Source organism: Macrotis lagotis, chromosome X (assembly GCF_037893015.1).
Source record: "Macrotis lagotis isolate mMagLag1 chromosome X, bilby.v1.9.chrom.fasta, whole genome shotgun sequence".
NCBI classification, from domain to species: Eukaryota; Metazoa; Chordata; class Mammalia; order Peramelemorphia; family Peramelidae; genus Macrotis; species Macrotis lagotis.
In genome coordinates, this window is record NC_133666.1 from 271,495,139 (window position 1) to 271,520,198 (window position 25,060).

Consider the following 25,060-nt stretch of genomic DNA (forward strand, 5'->3'; position numbering starts at 1 on the left):
AAATGATTTAAGGACTAATTATTTCTATCATATGCCAATGCACCGTGTAACATCGATCACATTATTGTCATACTTAAAAAAATTTTTAGTGGGGCAAAGAGATTCCTCTCTCAGCAAGGTGACAAAATAAGTCTTGTACTAACATGGATAAGTATTTTGTGAGACACAGACCACAACTATTCGTATCTCCTCTTTTTCCATTATCCTTTTTCTCAAAGTAGAAAATAAACTTCCCAGCAACTATGTGATGGGCATATGACAAGGTTAGCTAAAGATATGCTAGTCAGCTCTAACTGGCAAGGGTGGGCAGAAGTTGTTAAGCATCTGGACCAATTTTTCTGGTGTCAGATTTTCCTTAGTTACATAGTAAGTAACTAGTTACTTGGCAGCAAGCAAATGGAGTGCTAGTCTGGAAGTCAAGAGGACCTAAGTTTGAATCCTGGATAAGTCATGTTCTTCTGACTCAGTTTCTTCATCTGTAAAATAGTGCCTACCTTACAGGGTTGTTGTGAGGATCCAACATATATAAATATGAATACTATATAATATTACCTCCTTGCATATACATTTTCAGAAGGTTCAGTCATTTCTCATGGAGTCCTCTCCAGACCTAAGTCAACTATAGGAGGTGTGGATATATTCTGGGCTGCTAAGAGGGTTCCAGTTACCCCTAGGGAGCAGAATTAATAATCTACAGAGGTTTATAGGGTATAGAAAATTCTGAAATAGTTATGTGTTTTTTAAGCTATCTTTTTAACGATGTTTAGAGTTTTCCGAAGCCCTTACCAACCCCCCCCCCCCCCCACACACACACACACACTATCTCAGAGTCATCTGCAGGCTGGGAGCCATAATTAATCCCTCTGCTCTGAGGTAAATATGCATTTCAAATTTAGACATTCCTAAAGCCTTTGGTGATTTAATCAACAGCATAATCTAACTATCTGAGTATCATAGACACAGTTTCCATTTGTCAAGCTTTTCCCCTCTTTGAAATGTGGCTTTTTGTTAGAAACATGACTGGAGAAAATCACTGTACAAAGTTCTCCTACAATAACTACATTTCAAGTAGAGCTGGACAGTACCAATGTCCATTAAATAGATCAATCAAGTACTTAACAATTATTTAAGCTAGATGAACCTGATGCAATTATAGCTAGTGAGGGGGACTAAGCACTCCACCCTAGGGTTGCAACAACTTCCTGAGGGAGAGTAGCATCCTTCCAGTTAAAGGAATGCTCCTTCCTTGGCAGCTGCCATCCTCATGCCCCTCTTCCAAGGCCTCTGCCTAGCTGTTTCCAATTCGATTGCATGTAGGCACTTGCTAAGATGTCTGATGCTTTTGGAATCTAACACTTTCCCCACTTGGCTTTGAGAAGAATCTCTGGGATGTGTAGTTAGAACTAACTTGAAAGAAAAGTTTAGTATCATTTTTTCCCTTAAATGTTTGTCCTATTTTCATTGTGAAATCCAAACCATTTTTCCACATATTCCACCAGCAACTGAATTCCAACAGGAAAAATTTGGGCTGAATAAGCTCCAAGCTCCAAGGAACCTAAGAGTATACTTTTCTCCATCAATTAAAAGTCTCAGTCTCATAACAATTTTTACAGAAAGGGGTTTGTTTGCTGGTCATTTTTTTAAGGTTTTTTTTTCAAGGTAAATGGGGTTAAGTGGCTTGCCCAAGGCCACACAGACAGGTAATTATTAATTGTCTGAGGCCGGATTTGAACTCTGGTACTCCTGACTCCAGGGTCAGTGCTTTATCCACTACACCACCTAGCTGCCCCTTTGCTGGTAATTTTTAACAACTGTTTCTTTGTGAAAAAATAATATACCCAGAACATTTAGTTTTAAATTTAAACTGCATTATTATGCTTTCTTTTTCTACATCAAGGGTGGGGAACCTTTTTTTCCTGCCAGGGACTATTTGGATATTTATAACATCATTTGTGGACCATACAAAATGATTAGCTTAAAAATTAACCTATTATATTTGATCAAACACTTAATTAATCCACTCCTAAAAAAGATTCTAGATTTATTGAATTTCAAGTACTCAATGATGTGGTTACTATGGTAACAATAGATCAAATAAGGTTCATGGGCCAGATGTTCCCCTCCTCTGGTCTACATCATCAACAAAATAATAAATAAAGAAAGCAAGATATGATTTTTAGCAATTGCTGATTTTTTTAGATGTAATTAACTCACACTGAAAGTTTAACACTTTACTTGTGAGAACTGAGTTGGTTCCAACACTCCCCTAATTTACATACAATAAATATAGCTGTGCCACATGGTCAAATAAGAAAGTATTTGATATGATCTCGGAGAAGATGGTAAATAGGTGTGTAGCTGAAAAGACATCCACTTTGGCATTGGAGACCTGAGTTCAAGTCCTATCTAAATTATTTAATTTCTCTGAGACTTGGTTTCCTCAATTATAAAATAAAGGAATTGAGGTAGATGATCTTGAATATCCCTTTCTCTTCTAAATCCAGTGATCCTACATGTCTCTAGGCAAGGTTGTGTAGCACGCTTTCTTCAGGTCCATAGCCTCTCCTTTCACTGAAGCATAACCTCTCCCTAATTGCCTCACCCCCTTCTCCTAAGTGACGTGAAGTTCTTCTCTTCCCTCTGTCTCTCTGTCAAAATGTAGTCTTCTTTCCTCTGTCAAAACTTATTTTCAGAAATAAAATCATTCATGGAAAGGTGAAAATGACTTATGAGATTTTAGGCATAATACCCTCCTGAAAGAATTTGGTCTTAAGTCAAAGGAATGTATAATCAGTAGTGGATTTTAGGCCTTTGCAACTGAAATAATCAATAAACATTAAATATTTAGTGTATGTCAGATACTGAAAAAATAAAGGTAAACTACAGTCTCTGCCCTCAAAGAGTTCACAATCCAACTAGGTTGTTTTTGATACTATTAAAATAGTTCAAAGAAAAGATTAAGAGAGGTAAGGGGATCTTTTGGGGTGTGGGGCACTCTGATTGAACTTATCCTCAGATTGGCATAAGTGCCACTTGTAATTTCATTCTGGGCAGAAGACAATGAAACTCCATGAATATTCTGTGGGTTCATCTCCATAAGACTTTTAGAAACTGATTATGTTCACAAAAGAATCCTTACTGGTCTGATTGAATTTCTGCTTTAGGGAAAATCTGGGGTTGGTTCTGAAACATCTGTTCTCGTCATCAAGGGCCCAAGAGTCATCTAGGGCCTTCCTTGAGTGAGGATCAGGTCCATCTGGTAGGAACACTAAGCATAATTCTCTAGAGACTCTGTCTTCTATCAGACAATTTATCTCTTGAACATAAAGGTAGAAATCTGGAAGGGACCTTAAAAGTCATATTGTTCAACATTTATTTTTCAAATAAGGAAATTGTGTCCAAGGATACAGATAGTAAGTGATAGACCCTAGTTGGATCCAAATATAGCTCTCTTTACCCTGGGCCATATTCTGTACCTCTGGTATATTTACATTCCCCTTACAGAGGCAGTCAGGAAACATATGAAGAACTCATCATCTGCATTCAACAGGATATCCTATAAGGGATTGAGTATTCTTTGCTATACATTGTATTCTTGTAGCCTTGTAACATAATGTGGGGGATGAAATTTTAGGAGCAAACTGTTTTTGGGGGACTTGTTTACAGCCTCCACTAAAGACTGCAAGAAGAAATAAACAAACTTCACAGAGTTTATCCAATTTTCAGCTCCAATACACTCTTTCTCTTTTTAAAATGGCATTCTTAGTAACAGGCAGTGAAGGGCAATGAATCATTTTAACTCATGAGCAGATTATGTTAAAAATGGTCACATTCAAATAAATATACAGAGACCACCACCTCACTTGAAGGTAAAGAACCTATTGAAACAGGATACTAGATTGAAATTAACCCCATCACTTGAAGAATAAACAAGGATCTATGTGCCACACTGTGGTAGCAAGAAGTATTACAGAAAATGTTATTAACCCAAAGTAAGGAGAGCAGTTCTGATAAGAAGAGGGTAAAACAATCTTATTCACTGGGGTTTGTTGGAGAAAGACCAGAGATTGCATCTACTTGCTAAGTAAGGGTTGAATGGTTTTGGAAATTATTTTTCTCCTTTCCTATAACTCTCCAAAGGGAAGCTGTGCACCACATGAAAAATGTGTTGGAAAGGAAAAATAAAGAATGAATTTCTTTTAGAAAACAGTAATATACTGCAGACTTCCAGAATTTCAAAATGAGAATGGACCTCAAAGACCCTCTTATGACTGGGGGTTCTAAACATAGGATACATGAACTTGGATTAAAAAGCAGCATATATTTTGAGAACTGTCAATTTAATTGGTTTCATTTTTAAACATCATTCTGAGAAAGATTTCAGAGTTTTCATTAGTGGTGTCAAACTCAGAGAGAAACTGGAGCCACTAAACTATGAATAAGGATGCATAATTGGCTTAGAATTAATTTTTATTTATTTTGTTAACTATTTCTCTCTTTTAATCTGCTTCAGACCCTATTTGGGAATGTTGTGGGCTGCAAATGCTGTTTGATTCCTCTGGTCTTCCCCAGACTGCCAAAAGGGCTCATCAACCCAAACAAGATTAAGAATTCATTTGTAAGTGTTAACTTTAGGAGTTGACATCTCAAACTGTTAATTCATATTGAGTTTGATATTTCCTAAAGGCTCAATATCTTTTAAGTCAGTTTTATTACTATAAAATATGGCAATATCTTCTTGGGAATGTTCATTCTAGAGTGAACAGATGTATGATTAGTTTAATTATTGGGAAAGTGCCCAAATGAACAAGTACCAATAATTTATACTTGAATGTATTGGGATTTGTTTCCTTCTTGTTGCTGTATTTTCATTATTCTATGAAGTAAAATATGAGGTAACATAAACTTGATATAGAGAAGCCCTTTATATATATAGGAGGAGGGATCCAGCAAAATCTGAATTTAAGTCCTGCTAAAACATGTCTTGATTGCACAACTTGGGATAAGTCCCAACCACTTGACAGTGCTGGCAACTGTCTTAGATTATCAGTTACAGAGATGATAAAATGCATTGGTAAAAGGAATTTCATTTGGGAATTCTCTTTACCAGGGAAATCACTAAAGATTTTTTATCCATTTCCTAATGTTCTATTTGGTGTTTTTGTTGTCATTTCAGTTTTCTCTGGCTCTTCATTTGAGGTTTTCTTGGCAAAGGTATTAGAGTAGTCTGCCATTTCCTTCTCCAGCTCATTTTACAGATAAGGAAATTGAAGCAATCCGGATTAAGTGACTTGCCCAAGTTCACACAGCTATTAAGTTTCTGAGACCAGATTTGAACTCAAGAATAGTCTCTAGCCCAATGCTCAATTCATAACACCACCTAGCTATCCATTAATGTTCTGTAAACTAGCATAGTATGGTCTTCATAATATTTTCCTATAACTTCACTATAATGGAACCTAATGTGAAAAACTAGATTTATACAAAAGACTAATGAGGGGCTACAAAATGAGACAGAATTAGATTTTTGTGAACTAGGAAGCCTCCATGGATCTTGGTTCATTCACAGAAATTCCATTTATAAATACCTTTTCAGGAACATGTTTTTTCTGACTAAGAATAAACTGTTTATGTATGTATGTATGTATATATATATATATATATATATATCTAGTACTATATATACTAGTATGATATATATATATATAGTACTAGTATGTATATATCTATATCTGTACTTTTATACATTTATGCCTATCAAGAAGTAAAAGCAAGATCTGATTTTGAAGGTCCATATTATGACACCCAATTAATGAAGGACATTTCCTCACCATGTATTGGTTGGTGATAATTTCTTCAATTATAATAGAAAAATAAATGGAAAGAGTACTCACCTTCCATAGTGCTAATATTAGGAGCATCAATAACAGGAATCCTGCAAAAGCACTCAGAAGGATCACCCACAATGGTACCCGGCCAGGTAGAAGATCTTTTGATATTTGAATAGCCAACTGAAAATAATGAAGGCAGACAGTCAAAAGCGTGAATGCTTTTTCAAGTCATCACAAAAGAGTAGTTATGATATAATAATATCATTAAAAAATATTATTGATATATATGTGCATAGAGGGTATTTCAAGTATTTAAGTATACATTATAAAATTAAACATATTTCCATATCCTAAAATATCTAATATAGAAAATCTGCTCTTAATGAAAAAAAATATTTGTAGTACTATAACTGAAGAAGTATACTTGAGAGTCAGGAAGATTTGAGATCAAATCTTGCCTCTAATGTTACCTGCATAACCTTGTGCAACTCATTTAACTTCTTTGAGCCCCTAATTGCTCATTTTACAGATTAGAATGAGAATGATATTTGTATTATCTCATCTGTATCACTGATACAGATAATATTTGTATACTATATTACAGTATCTGTGTCACAGGTTAATTGAGGAAATTAAATGACACAATGTATAAAATCATTTTGCAAATTTTAAGCAATCTATAATTTAAGCAATCTTTCAGTGATGTCAAATTCAAATAGAAATGGGAGCCACTAAGGCATTTAAAAGGAGGGGCCACACAGTGACATAGAAAAGTATATATTCACATTATCTACATTCTATTGAATTTCTTTTTATTTTGTTAAATATGTTCTGATAATATTTTAATCTGGTTCAGGCTGTACAGAGCTGTGATTCAGCAGAGTAATTGATGTCTCTGATGTAGACTACCATTTATATGCTATCATACCAGTGATCAAAGTAAATATATGGCATCAGCAGATTCTATAGACAGAATAGTATGATTTTAGATCATTTAACATCTTAATTTTACAAGTAAGGAAATTTAGACTGAGATAAAGGAAGTGAGGGGCTTGTTGGGAGGGACTTTAGAGTTCCTTTATTCTAATCCCTTCATTTCCCCAGATAAAAATAATGAGACTTTGAAGGTTTAAATAATTTTCTTGAGATTACATTGGTAGCAAATGGCAAGGTTAGGATTCAAACCTGTGTTTTAGTTTCAATATTCTCCAACTATAAACTGAGCCATGTTTCCACACTGCCACCCATAGTCATATAGCCTCTAAGTTATTAGAATCCAGGTTTCCTGACCATTCCCCCAGTCTATTATAATTCCTCTAAGCAACATTTCTTTTGTTTTCATTGGTCATCTAACTTCCCTCTGAAGATATCCATTGATGGGGAACTCAGTGTTCCTAAAGCAGTCCATTCAGTTTCTGGAAATCATTAATTGTTAAGGAGTTTTTCTCATGGTCTATTGCAATCTGACTTCATATAGCTTGGAGCTTTGGACCTTGACTTCCAGGACCTTTGAATATAAACTAGATCAGTATTATCAGTTTTGGAAATAGTTCCTTTTAATATTAAATGAATCCGATCTATGTTCAAATCCCACAATAGATGCTTACTGCCCATTTGACCTTGGGCAAGTCAGCCTCCTAGAACTCAATTTTCTTCTCCATAAAGGAAAGAAATTGAACTAGATGATGCCAGAGGTCCCTTCAACCTTCATATCCACAGTCCTATAATTCTATCCATATAGCTTTTAAAAACTACATGTATATCAGTGTAGTATTCAAGCATTGTTTAACAATGTGCTTTTCATGACTATTCTTCAGATGCCAATTGCAGTTCCATAATGACTCTTTTAAGAACTGGAAATTCTAAATTTGTCATAAAAACATGAGTTTACTGCAATGTTAGAAGTTATACAGACAAATAGTATGCAGAGAATGTTAATAGGACTGTGGCCAAGGAAGTTGACTTGTGTAGGGTCAAAAGTTACTAGATTGTTCCAGTTTGCTGTAGCTCAGAATCAGACTAAAATCAGATGGTAGGCTAATGAATACCAATTTCAAGGGGGGAGAGGGAAAGTGTTTGGCACTTAGCTGGAGCAGTATCTTTCTTCCATTGTTTTAGATTTGATGTGTAATTATTTAACTTCACATTATAGAATGCAAAGTGAAATATACTATATTTTCAGAATTAGTATCTCCTTACCTCTCTTTTCTGATTACCACTACCTAATACCAGTGATGAGTTTTCACTATGAAGTTCTGCCTTTATAGTAAGATTTAAACTGGAAAAACTTGCCTGCAAAGAAAACAGAAGCATTCCCATTATCATTTATTGCAATCATAATAAACTCAAGTCATAGCTAAGCCATAATCTTCATATTTAAATGAGGGAGTTTTTCATTTCCTTGTCTTTTTCTTTCATTGGGTCATTGACCATAAAAAGACAGAACTGGAAAAGGAATAAAGAAAGAAAATGTAGAAATTTACTCTGATTAGAATTATCTTTGGAGAAAAAGCTTTCAGGTTTTTAGCAATTAATAGAATTCTTTAGGGTAAAAACTTTACCTAATAAGGTGAAACATTAATTGATCTCCTTGAAGTCAGAAACCAGACATCTTAATTTTGCTTTTGTATCTCTATTACTTACTGGAGTGACCGACCCAGAATAAATCTTCAATAAATGCTTGCTAATTAATTGATAGTAGAACTTGTTATCATGCACACCTGGTTATAGCAGGAGTCATATCCAATTCACCAAAATAGTGAAAATCTGATATTTTATAGGTAGTTGGTAATATGGATATTAGTCTTAATATTAGCATTAGTAATTTCAGTACTTCAGGGAGCTGTAGTTTCCCTTCTCTGATGGTTCTTTCACTGGATGTTGGTAGTAACCTCTATCAATTTTAGGTTGAGGTCTTTGTGAGTTTCTATAGTGGGGAAATTATGGGGTACTGACCAAATTCTTTTGCAATGTTCCTTTTTGAACTTAGATTGATTTTCGGAATGAAAGACACAGAGACTTGCCCTGGAATCTTCAAACTCGGAAGAAATTGCCAAAACATTGAGATCTCAGGATTGTTTCCTTGTCTGATGGAGTGGGATTTTGGCAAAGGGTATCCACTGATATGAGTATCAGATAAGAGTTTCACCATGTTTGAATTGTTCATCTTTGATAAAGTTTCTAAATCTTGTGATATTGAACTAGAATGAATTGTTATTCTCAAAGACAGGCAAAAAAAAGAAACCTGCTTTCATCACGTATCCTTGAATAATCACTGAATTACCACCCTAAAATTGAAAACATTGTGGGTAATAATAGAGACGCAGAGTATTTTTTAAAGGAAAAAATATATAAAACACTAACAGATACACAGAAGAAAACAAAAAATTCAGAAGAGGATATAAATAAGCAAAAAGTTGTTACTAATTTTATAAATTTAATATACACTTAAAAACTATCCATAGTGTCAGTTAACAGTTTCTTATAAAATCCTCTTCTTGTTTTTTTGTATTTTCAAATGTTTAACTTTCTAGAAGACTAAATTCATAATTTAATCTTTTTTATTTTTAAGGCATTGTTATTTTTTTCCAATTACATAGAGATAATTTTCTACATTCTTTTTCTTAAACTTTTCTCCCTTCCTCCCTTCCTGCCCCGCAAGCAATCTGTTATAGATCATACATGCACAATCACATTAAACGTATTTCAATACTAATCAGGCTGAGAAAGAAGAATCAGAACAAAAGGGAAAAATTATGAGAAAGAAAAAACAACAAACCACAAAAAACTGAAAATAGCATGTTCTGATTTGCAGTCTCCAATGTTCTGTTTCTGTGTGTCGATGGCATTGTATTGCTGAGAAGAGCTGAAGTCTATCATAGTCGATCATCACACAATGTTGCTATTATGTACAAAGTTTTCCTGGCTCTGCTCACTCACTTCACTCAGCATCAGTTCATTTAAATCTTTACAGGTTTTTCTGAAATTCACCTGCTCATCATTTCTTACTGTACAATAGTGTTTCATTACATCCACAATTTGTTCAGCCATTCCCCAGTTGATTGACATCCCCTCAATTTTCAATTCTTTGCCACTAAAAAAAGAGCTGCTCTAAAGATTTTTTTATGAGCTCTTTGGGAATACAGACTTAGTAGTGGTATTGTTGTATTCAAGGGTATCCACAGTCTTATAACTCTTTGGGCATAGTCTCAAATTGCTCTCCCGAATAGCTGGATCAATTCATAACTCCACCAACAATGCATTAATGTCTCAGTTTTCCCACATCTTCTCCAATATTAATCATTTTCCTTTTTGTCACTTTTGCTAAACTGATAGGTGTGAAGTAGTCCCTCAGAGCTGTTTTAATTTGTGTTTTTCTAATAAATAGTGACAGAGCATTTTTTCTTATGATTATAGATAGCTTAAATTTTCTTCTGAAAAATGCCCATTTATATGCTTTGACCATTTATCCATTGGGGAGGAGTTTATATTCTTAAAAATTTGACTCAGTTCTCTATATTTTTAGAGATGAGTCCTTAATCAGAAACACTGGTTATAAAAATTGTTTTTCAGGTTTTTTCTGCTTTCCTTCTAATCTTGGTTGCATTGGTTTTGTTTGTTCAAAACCTTTTTAATTTAATGTAATCAAAATTATCTATTTTGCATTTTGCAATTGTCTTCTTATCTCTATGGATCTGATGGACAATTCCTTGTTCTCCTAATTGGTCTATTGTATCACCCTTTATGTCTAAATTCTGTATACATTTTGACCTTATTTTTGTTTGGGGTGTGATGGTCCATGCCTAGGTTCTGCCATACTATTTTCCAGTTTTCCCAGAAACTGGAGTCTTTGGGGCAGCTAGGTGGTGCAGTGGATAGAGCACTGGCCCTGGAGTCATGAGGACGTGAGTTCAGATCTAACCTCAGATATTTAAAAAAATTACCTAGCTATGTGACCTTGGGCAAGTCACTTAACCCCACTGCCTTGCCAAAATAAAGAGGAAGCTGGAATCTTTGAGTTTATCAAACAATAGATTACTATGGTTATTTACTACTGTGTCTTCTGTACATAATCCACTGATCCACCACTTTATTTCTTTACCAATACCAAATAGCTTTGTTAACTGTCACATTATTATATAGTTTTAGATCTGCCATGGCTAGGCTGCAATGAAGAAAATTTAAAAAATAAAATGAGGAGCAGCTAGCTGTTGCAGTGGATAGAGAGCCTTGGCCCTGGGGTCAGGAGGACCTGAGTTCAAATCCAACCTCAGGCACTTAATAATTACCTAGCTGGGTGACCTTGGGCAAGTCAATTAACCCCATAGAATATAATAAAATGAGGTTGAATGATTTCTGAAACACCTTCTAGCTTTTGTAGTCTGATAGCTTTCAGTAACTCCCATTTATATAACTCTTTCTAGTTTACAAAACATTTCCCTTCAGATAGTGCCATGAAAGAGGTAGTGTCCCTGTGATTTCAAAGGTCTGAGGAGTCCTTGGTAAGGAAACTCTCTTTACCAATGCAGATAGATAACTGTTTTGCAATTTACGGTTTTAATAAATCATCTTAGGAACTGAAACACTAAGTGCCTTGTCCAATTAGAATCTCTCAGAGGTGGAATTTGAATACAATTTGGTCTTGAGGGCAGAACTTTTTACTCCTTATTTACTCATTTTATAGATGAGGAAACTGAAACTCAGAGAGAATTGCTCAAAGTCATACAACTATTTAGCAGTAGAGTTCACAATAGAAACCAATTCTTCTTGGAGGGTTTTTTTAAATGTTTCCATATAATCTATTTTGAACTTCTAAGATCTTGACTGTTATAAATACTCAAATTAACTATAAAGGACATATGAAAGAAGATGCTATCAGTATTCAGAGAAAGAACTGATAAATATAAGTATGCACTGAATAATTTTACAGTTATCTCTCTATCCTGATACATAATTGTGTCTGATGGTAGCCATCTCTAGAGTAAAGGTAGGAAAGAAGAAAAAAGTAATTTCCACAATAACTTTATTTTATAGATAAAAGGAATAGCAAGCTGTACAAGATTTGCAGTTTCTGGTACAATTATCTTTTTGTTATTCTACTATGTTATGGAAATGTCTTATTTCATAAATTAAAAAGTAAAATAAACAATTAGGAATTTTCAATATCTTCCACAATTCAAAGCATTGTGAAGGCAATGAGCAAAGGAGGTAATAGAACCTTTATAAACTATAAAACATTCTACAAATAAGGGATTATCATCATCACAATGTATTTGTTGATTTACTTTGCATCATTAACTAAGACACTTACTTTTATGAATGTTGACTTCCACAAGGTAAATGTAACATTTACTTGACTTTCATCAGAAGGGATCAGATTACACTCAATGGTTGCAGATTTGCAGGTATTGCAGTTCTGTTTGGAAGTGGAAGAAAACCAGTTAGCAGTCATTGCTACTTTAAATCAGATACTGGAACAAAAACAGTTCACTTAAATTTGATGTTGAATTTATTCACTTATGATTGGGAAGTTGGTGAGACTGAATGGAAAATATGAAATATGAATTTAATGGCTGTTAGTAAAATTAGTTCTTGTCTCATAGTTGTCAAAATTTACCGAAATGGTGCCTCGCTTAAGTTCTCCAGATTTTGGTATCATTTTCTTTCCAGAGTTGATATCGAAGGGATCTTGAAGGCTAGTTGGTCTGCAGTTTATATTCTGTTATGAGACAAAAATGTTACTTTATCAGACATTGGGGTCCTAACCTCCATCCTCATCTCCAACAGAAGAAAACCAAAAATGGAAAGAAAAAAAAAGGTCTTCTAGAAAGGCACTAATGTGAACAGTGACCTTGGCCTCATATTGGATTCAACAAGCAGCATCATTAGCTATAGCCATATCTTATGGAAGTAATAATCAATTTCATGATAGCATAATTTAGCTGCTGAGCATGACAGCAATGTTTTAAAAGGATCAAGAGATGCTGCAATATCACCATACACAAAATCAATACGAGTTCATGCTCATGAGCTTCTTGACTCATGAAGATTTATGAAATACAATAGGATAAGAAGTATATAATTTTAAAATTCCTAGAATATTGAAGAATAAATGGAAGATGGAAAGTTGCCCCCAAAATAGAAGGTTTAATATCAATTTAATTTTTAAATAGTGGTTCACATATGGATTGCTAATAGAAAAACACACTAAGAATTTAGAAGCAAAGTATTTCAAGGTTGGATGTCAAGATCATAACACATGCAAACTGCTTACTGTCCCACAGTGCTTTTTTAGCTTTTTCTCTTTAAATCAAAGGGCATGCAATTATGGGCAGAAAAATCTGAAACATAAACAATCACAGAATAATCCTCAGCACCTTCTAGAACTCTCCTCCATTCTATATACAATTGGCATAGTTAATTTCTTAAAGAATTGGTTTGATGGTGTCACATAGGTCTTCCTATCCAATGCCACCTCAATAAATTATACCTGCCCCATTTGTTGAGTTACAATATTTTGGGGTCACTAGGTGGTCACATTGGCTGGACTAGGAGTTAGGAAGAACTCAGTTCATATCCAAGCTAAGACACTCAGTGGCTATATGATTCTGGTCAAGTTATTTAATATCTCTGTGCTTCACTTTCCACATGTAAAATGGGTATAATAATAGTACCTATCCCATAGGGTGGTTGTGAGTTTGAGAAGATATTTGTAAATATTTTTGCATTCCTTAAAGATCTATTAACGTGCTAGCAATGATTATGTCTGATTATCAGTTTTATTTTAAGTCTTATTCTAACCTGTAGATCATCTTTTTAAATAGAAATGAGTGAAAAATCAACATATTACTTATCATGACTGCTAAGGATCTGTTTTAATAACTCATTTTCTAAAATAAAGAGAGTATATTTTCTATACCTACTTTTCTGAGTTGCCTTTGATCTTAGTTAAAAGATCACTGTACTATGGGACCTATGCCATAGACAGCGGAGATCCCAAAGGAGAAACCACCTCCTAACTTATTTGACAGCAAACCTCTTCACTTATTTAATTTAGAACTTTAGGGATCTATGATTTTATTAGTGAGACTTATCCCCTTCACAGTGTAATTCCTCTATGACTCAGCTAAGTGTATTCTGAGTTCTGTGACCAAAAATAATTATTACCCTGTAACTTATTGTTGATGATATTCTCCAAATACTGCTTTATGGATCCTGGAACTTGAGACATAACAACTACTTCTGGGGCCAAATCTAAAGCTCATCTAGCTTGCTATAGCTTACATATTACTTTGAAAATCTGAGATCTCCTCCAAAAGAGAACCAGTCATCAAAGTAGGACCTTAATGGATGAAACCTGGCTAAATGACAATCTGTGTGGTATACAAGCTTGTCTGTGTGGTATATAAGTTCACCTGTGCATATAGTAAATTATTATTTGTTCAATCGGTCAATAGAGTTAAAAACAATAAAAACAATCAGTTGGTTTTTTTAATTGGCAGGACCTCTTTTGTTTTGGTTGAGGCATTTCGGTCATACCTGACTCTCTCTAATCCTATTTTGAAGTTTGTCTTTACTGAGAAAAAGAGGGAGTAGGGTAAGTGATCTGCCCAGTTTCACACAACTAGTTAGCATCTGAGCTTTGATTTGATCTCATGAAGATGAGTCTTCCTGGTAACAAGTCCAGTGGTCTAACCACTGCATTACCTAGTTGCCCTATATTTCTATTGTTTGCTTTGTCATTATTACTTTGGCAAAGCACCCTACAGGCAAGGCAAGAGACACTGTTTGTTTCAGCACCAATTTGTATATGATAGAAAACAAAACTGAGCAATAATAATAGATTTTATTTTTAAAAAATATCATCAATCTCTGGGGCAGATAGGCCGCTCAGTGAATAGAGCATCAGTCCTGGAGTTAGGAGTACCCCAGTTCAAATTTGACCTTAGGCATTTATTAGCTGTGACATCCTGGGCGAATCACTTAACCTCAATTGCCTCCAAAATAAATAAATGAATAAATAATAATATGTATTTCTTTAAATCACCTCAATTTCTGAAAATATCCTTCTCCTTTCTCAACCCATCATGTCATGTCTTGTAACAAAACCAAAAAGTTCAATAAAATCAACTACCACATCTACAGAGTTTAACAGTTCATGCAAACTTGATAATAGTTGTAAAGAAGGAAAAGCTGTTGAAGGAATATGACTTACATCAGAAGATGACCATCCAATCAGGTAGAGTACAGGGAGTTCATCTGATGTTAAGTTGGGAAATGAAATACTCAGCTTCAGTTCTGGTATGGGGATATGTCCACTTTTTTTGATCTGTGCAACATAAAAGAAAATTCTGTTTAAGGACATAGTGTTTAATTCATGTTTGTTATTTTAAACTTGTATATCCTTACTTACATTCATATTCTTGTTCTGGGCATTAAATTTTCAGTTAGGAAAGTTTCCCACTCAAGGAAATTAAAAGCAGGTAGATGTCTGCAGTGGAATCTTAGAACTAAAAGAGGCTTAGTTAGGTAAGAACAACACTAATTGAAGCCATCTAGATTCATTTAGTATGAAGTTTGACTGGCATGAAAGAAGGAATGGTAAGAGAAATGGAAGAATGAATTCATTCAACTAAGGATATCTGTTTACCCAGAAGTGGTCATTATGAAGTAAAATTATCTAGTGGAAAACACAACTTCTGCTTCATTTACCTTTATCTTATCACTTTAGGTACTATTTCCAGATCTGAGGCCAATTTCCAGGAACTCCATGGATTTTTTTTGAGGTTATATGAACTCAGGGTGAGCTTTCTTTCTTTGTAGTTCTGATCTACTTGAGAGAACACCAAGAGATCTAGGCTATCTAGATTTGGGTATTCTGAAATGAATCTACCTGGCTAAGCCTTCTAGAAGGAATCTGGAGCTAATATCTGATGGCTTCCACTTAGGTTGGAACTTCCAGTCCTGAACGCTTAGAAATCACCTGGCAGAGTGATTTTGCCTCTTGCTTACTTTGTGGTATTCTTACTCTTGACATTTTGATGGGTAGATGAAGCAAAATATCTGAATACCTTTTCCCCTCCTTCTTTGAGTTGGGTATTTTGTTCAGGAAAGGAGAAAGCAGTTAGAGTAACTTAATAACAAACACTGAATCCTATAGCTACTCCAGAATGCTATGGTATAGAAATGAAAACATTGCATTTTCCTATGGTATCTTGGATGTCAAGGCTAATTTATTTTTTGAAGTCAGTCTGCACATTTATCCTAAGATGATATGTGATAAAAGAATCATTTTTGTTTCAGATAGTTTCTTTTATGTACATAGTCAAAAAGACTCATCAGATTGCCCATGGGAATAGAATCATATGGTTCACACAGTGCAATGCAACAGCAACAACAAAAAAATGAAATAAACCAGTTTTTTTCACTGTATAAGACTTTCCTTTTGTCTTTGTTCAGTTTTTTTGAGAAAAAGAAATTATACAATGCAAGTTACCCTTATCTACTGTTAGATTATATTACTGTCCTGTTGTACATGCATTTTAATGATTTATATTTAAACCAAATCAGAACACTTCTAAGTGATTGAAAATGAAAAAAAATCACCTGGCAGTTCTTTCTTTTTTTTTTTAGATTTTTTTTTTTTGCAAGGCAATGGCTTGCCCAAGGCCACACAGCTAGGTAATCATTAAGTGTCTGAGGCCGAATTTGAACTCAGGTACTCCTGACTCCAGGGCCTGTGCTCTACCACACCACCTAGCTGCCCCTGGCAGTTATTTCTACTGATAAGTCTCTGAACCAGGCAAGGCTAGTCCTGGTGCAAAGCACATGCAGGTGAGGGATCCTATTTGAACCTTTTCCCTTTTGACTAAAACCTATACACTTTAAAGACAAAGCCTCTAAGAGCAATAGATCACATCTAAACCATGATGAGGAGCCAGTTTAGAAATATTAGCCTAAGAGACAATAATACTGTTTTTTTCTTAATCATACTTCTGTATATAACCAGAAATATAATTTAGTTTTTGCTGAAATGTATTTGCACAAAGATAGTTTATCAAAAAAAAAGTCAAGATTGCTTTGCAGTTCTTACCTTCTTATGTAGTCACAACATATAACCATAATTTAGGCATATTGAATTAATAATTAATGTAAAACTCAATAAAATATGAAATAGATTCTTGACTTGGTTTTATGAAGAGTCCCTTACATTCATTATCTCTCTAATGTATAATACATATAATCAGGAATTTTTTAAAATTATTTTTTAAATTATGGAATTTTGGAAAAAGTAATTTGGTTCTAAAGAATTGGAGCAGCAAAATTAATGTGTCAGGACAAACAATTTCTATACATGCTATGATATACAACTTAGCTTAGAAGCTTACAACTAAATCCTTTAGGATACAATTTTATTAACTATTTCTCACCAAGTAGAAAACGTTGATTTCATTTCCGATGTCACTGGTAGAATTAATAACTTCAGGAACTGTATCATTGGCCGCAATTGAAATGTGATATTCACTTGCAGAGCTTAAAAGGTAATGATAAAAAGGTGGGGGAGAGTTTTGTTTTTATTCAGTTTAATTCTTTTCTTTCAATTCTAAACTATGCAATTCCAAAAAGAAAAAAATAGGCATGCATAGAGACTAGGGTGAATTCTTCTGTTCCTTCTGCTTAGGATCCAAAAGCTTAAACTCTTGTTAACACAATCAGGACTTGAGGAAATTAAGAAGATCCAGAGAATACAATTAAATGCATATTTGGCACCTCTGCATTTTAATAAATATGATTTATAAATAAATCATGGCACAGTGACAAATAGTAATGAAAAAATATGGATTCTGTAATTTTATTTGTGCTTAATGATTAACATTCACAAAAGACAGTATTTTCCTGTAATAAGAATTTTTTAAACTTGTAACATTTTTAAACTCTTCAGTTCACAAATGCAACTTTGCTATTCAACTAATCCATTCATCCTAGTGGTGTCAACTGAATTCTGATATTTTTCTTAAGCAAAATTCCAGAAGAAAGTCAAAGAAAGATTAAAGAAAACCTTTGAAAATGTTTTCATGGAATTTTTCTTTCAATAAATGGAATGGAAATAATTCCTACAGAAACCTAAAATATTAGGAAAAATGGATACATCAGATTGGAAAAAACTTAGAAAAAGGAAAAGAAAATAAAAAACTCCAAGAACAAAGACGTATGTCTTACAATTCTGATTCTTCTTTCCTTTTATGACTTCCGAATTGTGCTTGACATTGATTCTTAGAATTTTCCTGTTCCTGATATTTATTCTAAGCATGATTCTAGAATTCTCTTTTGCTTAGGAAGTTTTTGTTAAGGATATAATTTTATATAAAAAGTTATATTTGAAAGTATAAATAAAAGAATGGAATAGAAAGGTAGTTTTAAAATAATCAAAAGAAAAAATAGTAAAAACCCAAATAATTTTTAATGGAAACTGATTTCATCTTTTTTATTTTGTCCAGAATGATAGCATGGTTAGCACTTAAGTACATAGAATAAGGACTAAGACTCATGAGTTATAGTATCAACACATTGTCATCTCAGTTTCTTCATTCGTATGTGAGAGAAAATAATTGGGGGTGTTGTAAATCAATAAAATGCAATAATTACTATTTAAAAAATTTTGAAAACATTTCCCCTTCCAAAACAGTATGAAGTAGGTTTTTATCTACCTGAAAAACTGGAGTCCAGCTTCATATTTTACTGGAATAGAAATATCTACTTCATTGTCAGAAAGGGTCTCCAAAGGTTCTTCACTGTCACTAGAAAATGATCAACAAAATCACATCACATAGAAGATATCCTATTACCATCTTAATTTTTTTAGAACAGTGGTTCTGATGTAAACATTTAGGCATTTAGAGATATTGCTACACATTTGAAAAAGAAGCCAAATTTCTAAAAATAAAAATAATATTATTGAGACTGTTAGACTGAAAACTGAGACTATAACCAGTGGCATCCAACGTTTTTCTTCAAGGGCTAATCAGCACAACCCTATGATTCCTGCAGTTTTATTGAACAGTTCTGGCATAGACTGACATTATATTTGTTCCCCTAATTCCCTAGGTTTTAATTTATTTAGCAAGGCCTATTCTCAAAAGGTCTGACTCTCTGCAGTCCTTCCCCTGATTCTCTCTCTGCCACAAATCTCATTTTAGTTTTTGAAAAAAATTATTTCCCCAATTTTATTATTTTTGTATTTATTAAAAAGTTCTTTTCTGAGCTCCAAATTCTCTCCCTTCTTCTTGTTCCTCACTCACCCATTGAAAAAGCAAGAAATGTGACATCAATTATACCTGATACACATCTTTTTAAAAGAAAAACTAGGTCAAAATCAGAGAACATACTTTCTGTGAAAATAAAGCTAAATGGTCATGAACTCTTATTTCTCCTTTCACGTAATAGTGTTGATAAACAGAGGGAAAGGAAGATACTTAGAAGGGAATACTGGGCAAGTGATAGGAATATTTCATAAGGCATATGATAAAGTCTAATCTTCTTATCCTAGTACTTAACATCTGACCCAGCTTACCTGTCTCACCTTATACTCTCCTGCTTGCTCTAGATACATCTTTTATTATATTTAACAAGACTATTTACCATGCTTGTGTATCTTTGTGAATGCCTTTTTGAAATACTCCATTCTTTCTTCTTTATTTATTCAAATCCCACCAATCCTTTAAGACTCAGTTCAAGTCACACTTATGTCAAATTCTTGGATAAAGTTAAAGAATGTAGAAACTGGAATGGAGCACAGAGTTTCTACAATCTAATTTTCTCATTTTATCATATGGACCAATATAAACTACTCTCTAGCATAGGTTATAATAAATAATAATGTTTATCCTTCATTCTTAAAGAAGACAATGACATCAGGTTGGCAATGTCATGACAAGCATATGAATTGGATTTGAGTTAGGGGAAGCTGTGTTAAGTCACCAACCTCACTTTTTCCTTCAGAGTCACCTGGATATAGTGACCAGATATGAATCAAGATGACTGGAGATGGTTCTGGATGTGAGGCAATCAGGGTTAAGTGACTTTTCTAGGGTCACACATCTAGTTAGTGTCAGTTTTTGAGTTCTCAATCGAACTCTGGTCCTCCTGACTTCAAGGCTGGTGCTCTATCCACTGCGCCCCCTAGCTGCCCTGAGTAGAGGTTATAATCCTCAAATGTATTGGTATTCATGTGCATGTATATAATATATATATATATACATACATATATGTCACATATATTGTATATATATGTATATATACATTTATATATATACATATATATGTATATATATAATATATATATAAAATCATAGTAGATAGTGAGTTGGATGTGAAGTCAAAGATTTGGATTCTAGTCCCATCTCTGATGCACATGATCATGGGCAAGTCATTATTTCTAAGATAAAATGACAAATGCTGAAAACCTGAATTGACTGTGGGAGAAGTTCCCATTACCAATGAAATTAATCTCCGATCCTGCCCACATCCCTATAAAGCTATTCATTGAAAAACAATTAGATAAGGTTACTATATAAAATGTTTACAATGAAATAATTTTTATATATCTTTCAGGTCAAATAAAATTGTTTCATTCATTTTTATTATCATTGCTCTTTTCAACTTCATTACTTGTCTTTTTCTTTCTAAGAATATGATTTTAGGCTGAATAAAAATTTTGAACAAGCCAGATTTGAGTGAGGGGATGTGGAAAATATTTTAATTAATTATGAAATATTTCCTAAGCACCTACTCTTGTCAGTTGATATGTTAGGCATAAGGGATAAGAAGACAAAAATACAAACTGTATCTGCCCTTGAGGGGTTTATCTCCTTTTGGAGGAATAAACACTCAGATAAATATATAACATAGCTAACATTTATATAATGCTTACTAAATGCCAATGATGATGATTGCATTTGATCTTTAAAATATATAATGGAGCTATAGATGCTATTCTTTTTTTAAAATTTAAGGCAATGGGGTTAAATGACTTGCCTAAGGACTAGTGCTCTATCCACTGAGATACCTAGCTGTCCCTATAGATGCTATTCTTAATCCTACCTTACAGCTGAGAAAACTGAGGCAAATAGATTTTAAGTGACTTGCTTAGGTGCAAATACTAGTAAGTGCCTGAGGCTAGATTTGAACTTGGGTCTTCCTGATTGGAGGACCAGCACTCTATCCTCTATGTCATCAAGCTGCCTCTAGGCATCTAATTGAATGGGAATCACAAGTTACTGGGAACTCAAAAAGGCCTCATATAGGAGGGAATGTTTAATAGAACTTTGAAAGGAGTTGAGGATTCTGGAGGCACATTTACTTATAAACTAATACATAGGCCATTTTCCTGAGGTTGAACCTTGGACTTTTCCCAGGTGTCCTCTCTCCTGGTGCAGTTCTCCTCCAACCACACCTTAGTTATCTCCTGTGATTATATTTGTCTTTCATTCTTGAAGAAGTCAATGACTTTAGTGAGGTGATTCCAAGACAAACAAGTGAATTGGGTTTGAGTGAAGGGATGCTGTGCTAAGTCACCAGCCTCACTCCTCCAGAGCCATCTGGGCCCAGTAGCCAGATATGGATCAGAATGCTGGAGATGGCTCTGAATGCCAGGCATTTGGGATTAAGTGACTTGCCCAAGGTCATACAGTTAAGTGTCTGAGGCTGGATTTGAACTCCTGTCCTTACTTCAAGGCCAGTGCTCTATCCACTGTGCCAATTACCTGTCCCCAGAGCCATCTAGCTGCCTTATGAATACACCACTAGGTGGCTAGATGGCACAGTGGATAGAGCACCAGCCCTGGAGTCAGGATGGAGTCAGGAGTACCTGAGTTCAAATCTGGCCTCAGACACTTAATAATTACCTGTGTGGCCTTGGGCAAGCCACTTAACCCCATTGCCTTGAAAAAAAAAACCCTAAAAAAAATGAATGTACCACTAGCTAGTCATTCATTCACTTTAGTTACTTTTCTTCTCATACTTCATGTCTTCTTTCATCTAAAATGCAAGTCTTCTGAGAGCAGGAGAGCAATACTTTATAGTTAGTATATTATATCACTTTCGATAATCAAAATATTATTTTGTATGAAGTAAGCACTTGATAAATACCCATTAAATTGATTGATTACTTGATGAATGAGGAACTAGGGAAGAGTTAAGTTGTTATGACTCCACTTTCCACACAGATGGGAAAGAAGTGGAGTCCTAGGGAAGACATAAGGACGTATCAGTGTGACTTGGGTAATCAATGCTTATATGTGGGGCAGACAGATAATGGCAGAGCAGGATATTTTAAAATTTCCTGTCTTTGTTCCATGATGGTGGTCAAAGAAGTTGACTGATTTTGATAAATATTACTGTTAAAAAAGTAAACATCAGAAATACAGAAACAATTGAAGTTGTGATTCAATCTACTAACCTGAAATAAGGCAACAGCAAGTTTTATAAATTTAAGGGACTTAAGTGAAATTTCTTAGGACAGAAGGTTAAAGAGATATAGGCCCTTATGAGCAAGGGTGCAAATGCAAAGTTTAGAGGTTTGTTTTTATAGCTGGCAGGAGGGGCTGCAATGTTATAGGGAGGCAGAAGGGTATGGCAGATTCTCCAAGAATTTTTGAACCCTATTAGAAGAAATGGGCCCAGGGGTATGCAAGAGCATGCCAGGACCAGAAGTTAGTTAACTGTAAAGGAAGGGTGTAGCTACTCTGAATAGAATGTAATCAGGAGCAGATGTAGCCTTTTCTGGCTCTCTGACAGGTTCAAGTAATGCCCTACCTGAACAAAATTTGCTCCTGCACTGGGACATGTGAATTTATCCTTTCTTTACTTCCTGCTGGTGAACTAAGCATAGCTTACCCTTAAATCTTGTTATTTTGCTAGTTGTACCCATGTTGTGGCTTTTGTTTTTAGATCTTCTACAGATAAGATGGTTCTTATTTCCCCTTCTCTGTCCTTCCCCTCCCTCCTCTTCTTTCCTCATGACTTCTTCAGTGGTATATCATCTCAAGTAGCTAGGCAGGGCATAGTGGATAAAATCCTGGGACTGAGTCAGGAAGACTCATCTTCCTGAGTTCAAATCTGGCCTCAGACAGCTTGTTAGCTCTGTGACCTGGGCAAATCATTACCCTGTCTACCTCAGTTTTCTTAGCTATAAAATGAGCTGGAGAAGGAAATGATAAATCACTTCAGCATCTTTGCCAAGAAAATCCTAAATTGTGTTTTGAAGAGTCAGATATGACTGAAAAATGACTAACAGTCATTTCAAGCATACTATTCTTACCACTCTGCGTCTAAGAAAATAATGGGCTTCAGTGTATTCCATTTGGACTGATATGCTTCAGATAATAAGGAATTCAATGGAATGACTTGTTTGTTTTTTTGGGGGGGGGCAAGGCAATGGGTTTAAGTAACTTGCTCTAGATCATACAGCTAGGTAATTATTATTAAGTGTCTGAGACTGGATTTGAATTCAGATACTCCTGACTCTAGGGCCTGTGCTCTATCCACTGTGCCACCTAGCTGTCCCATGACTTGGTTTTCTAAAACAAACAAAATAAGGTTTTTAGAGATGACTACTACAAGCTGATAAAGAGTGAGCCCCAGTATTAAAAGGATTAGGGTTTAAATTCTGACTAGGACACACAGACAGCTTTTGTCACCCTGGACTTTCATTTTAATGCTTCTGAAAGTGCTTCAAGCTTGTTGTAAAGTTGTAAGTTGTAAAAATATCTCATGTGCATTGTTTAAAAGGATTTTCCCCTATACCAGTGAAATCATACATATGGACAAAAAACTAAAAGATTTCCCTTATCCAAGTATTAATATGGAAAAAATAAACAAACCTTGTTACACTTATGTGAATAGCCACATTTTCCATAAGAGAGGATATATTGAACTGAAATAGTATTTTGAAAGATATCTGTGAAATAAAAAGACATATTTAGTTCAGATACATGAAAAATAAAAAAAATTAACTTTTGGTAATAACATTCACTGCAAAAATTAATTCAGTCAAACTTATAAAAGTTGTGTGGGAGTGTGTTAATTATCATTGTATAACAATATTTGAAAATAGTTTTTGTATAGCTTGAAAGTAAAAGCACAATGAAACTTTGATGTATAAACAAATAATAGATACTAATACTCTGAATGGATACAGTATTCTGTTTGACATTCCTTCCCAAGATTAAATAAGGTATAGTGAATAAGGAGGAATTAAAATGAATTATCATCTCTATCTATCTATCTATCTATCATCTATCTAAATAGACATAAGCTAAAAAAGAGTATGAGATAAAGAATAAGATGGAGTAGCTTCTTTTTACATTTTTTGGAATGGCTAAGAGGGACATTTTTGTCTTCCTGATGTCTCCCTTTTCTCTTTGACAAATGTTATCTTGCAGAATGCTTCAGGGTGAGTTGTTACTTGCAATATTAGTCAGTTATCTGAAAACCTTCCCCAAGTATTGTGACCTTGCCCATTCCACAGTCTTTTTCTTTGGTCATTTATCTATCAGGCCATTATAGTCTGTTTTGATTGAATGTTTCATGACAACAGGAATCTGTTTTGACAACTCGTTGTCTTGTTCTAAATAAAATAATGTATAGAGAAAGAAGACAGAATGGAACTTATAGGTAGTATCCTTCACTCCTCCCTTCTCCTGTACTTTTTTTCAGTTCAAGTAAGGTAACATTTTTTATTAATCATGGATGGCATTTTGATTAGTTAAACATTTCCGTCTTTAACTCTGTAGACAGTAGATGACTTGACCAAATATTTAAGAATTAAATGCAGGTTTCAACAAAAACACACATGCAAAAATAAAAAAAAAGTTATTCATGATTCTGTTTACATTCTACTTTTTACAAATACTATCTGCCAATTATGTTGGAGACACAACTCTCTTTTATGTGAAAGATATTCCCTGGTTTTCTTTTAAATATGAATTACCTCCTGTCCATCTGGATCTTGAGTTTATCTCTAGAGCCAAAGTTCCAGGCAGATCCATTTGTTTCTTTCCACAATCTAGGCCAATAGACTCCATTTGAGGCTCTCTCTTTTTTTTTTAAATAGCAAGTGCTTGCCAATGACTCCCCATTTGATCTGATAACTTTCTACAACTGAATGCTTATTTGAAAGAAATTGCTTTGCAGTAATTTTTGAGATAAAAATATTTAAAGTTTCAAGTTGT

At 34.3% G+C, this 25,060-nt stretch overlaps 1 protein-coding gene across 1 annotated transcript in view; it reads right to left on the bottom strand.

The window, feature by feature from the left end:
- ITGA1 (integrin subunit alpha 1) overlaps positions 1-25,060 on the bottom strand; it is a 191,129-nt gene that overhangs the window by 5,671 nt on the left and 160,398 nt on the right. The window contains exons 21-28 of the mRNA XM_074208716.1: positions 23,711-23,787; positions 18,539-18,628; positions 17,261-17,363; positions 15,046-15,159; positions 12,448-12,549; positions 12,142-12,246; positions 8,031-8,123; positions 5,895-6,011 (exon numbers count right to left, since the gene is read on the bottom strand). Coding sequence (XP_074064817.1) covers positions 5,895-6,011; positions 8,031-8,123; positions 12,142-12,246; positions 12,448-12,549; positions 15,046-15,159; positions 17,261-17,363; positions 18,539-18,628; positions 23,711-23,787 — 801 coding nt within the window. The remainder of the gene's footprint in view (positions 1-5,894; positions 6,012-8,030; positions 8,124-12,141; positions 12,247-12,447; positions 12,550-15,045; positions 15,160-17,260; positions 17,364-18,538; positions 18,629-23,710; positions 23,788-25,060) is intronic.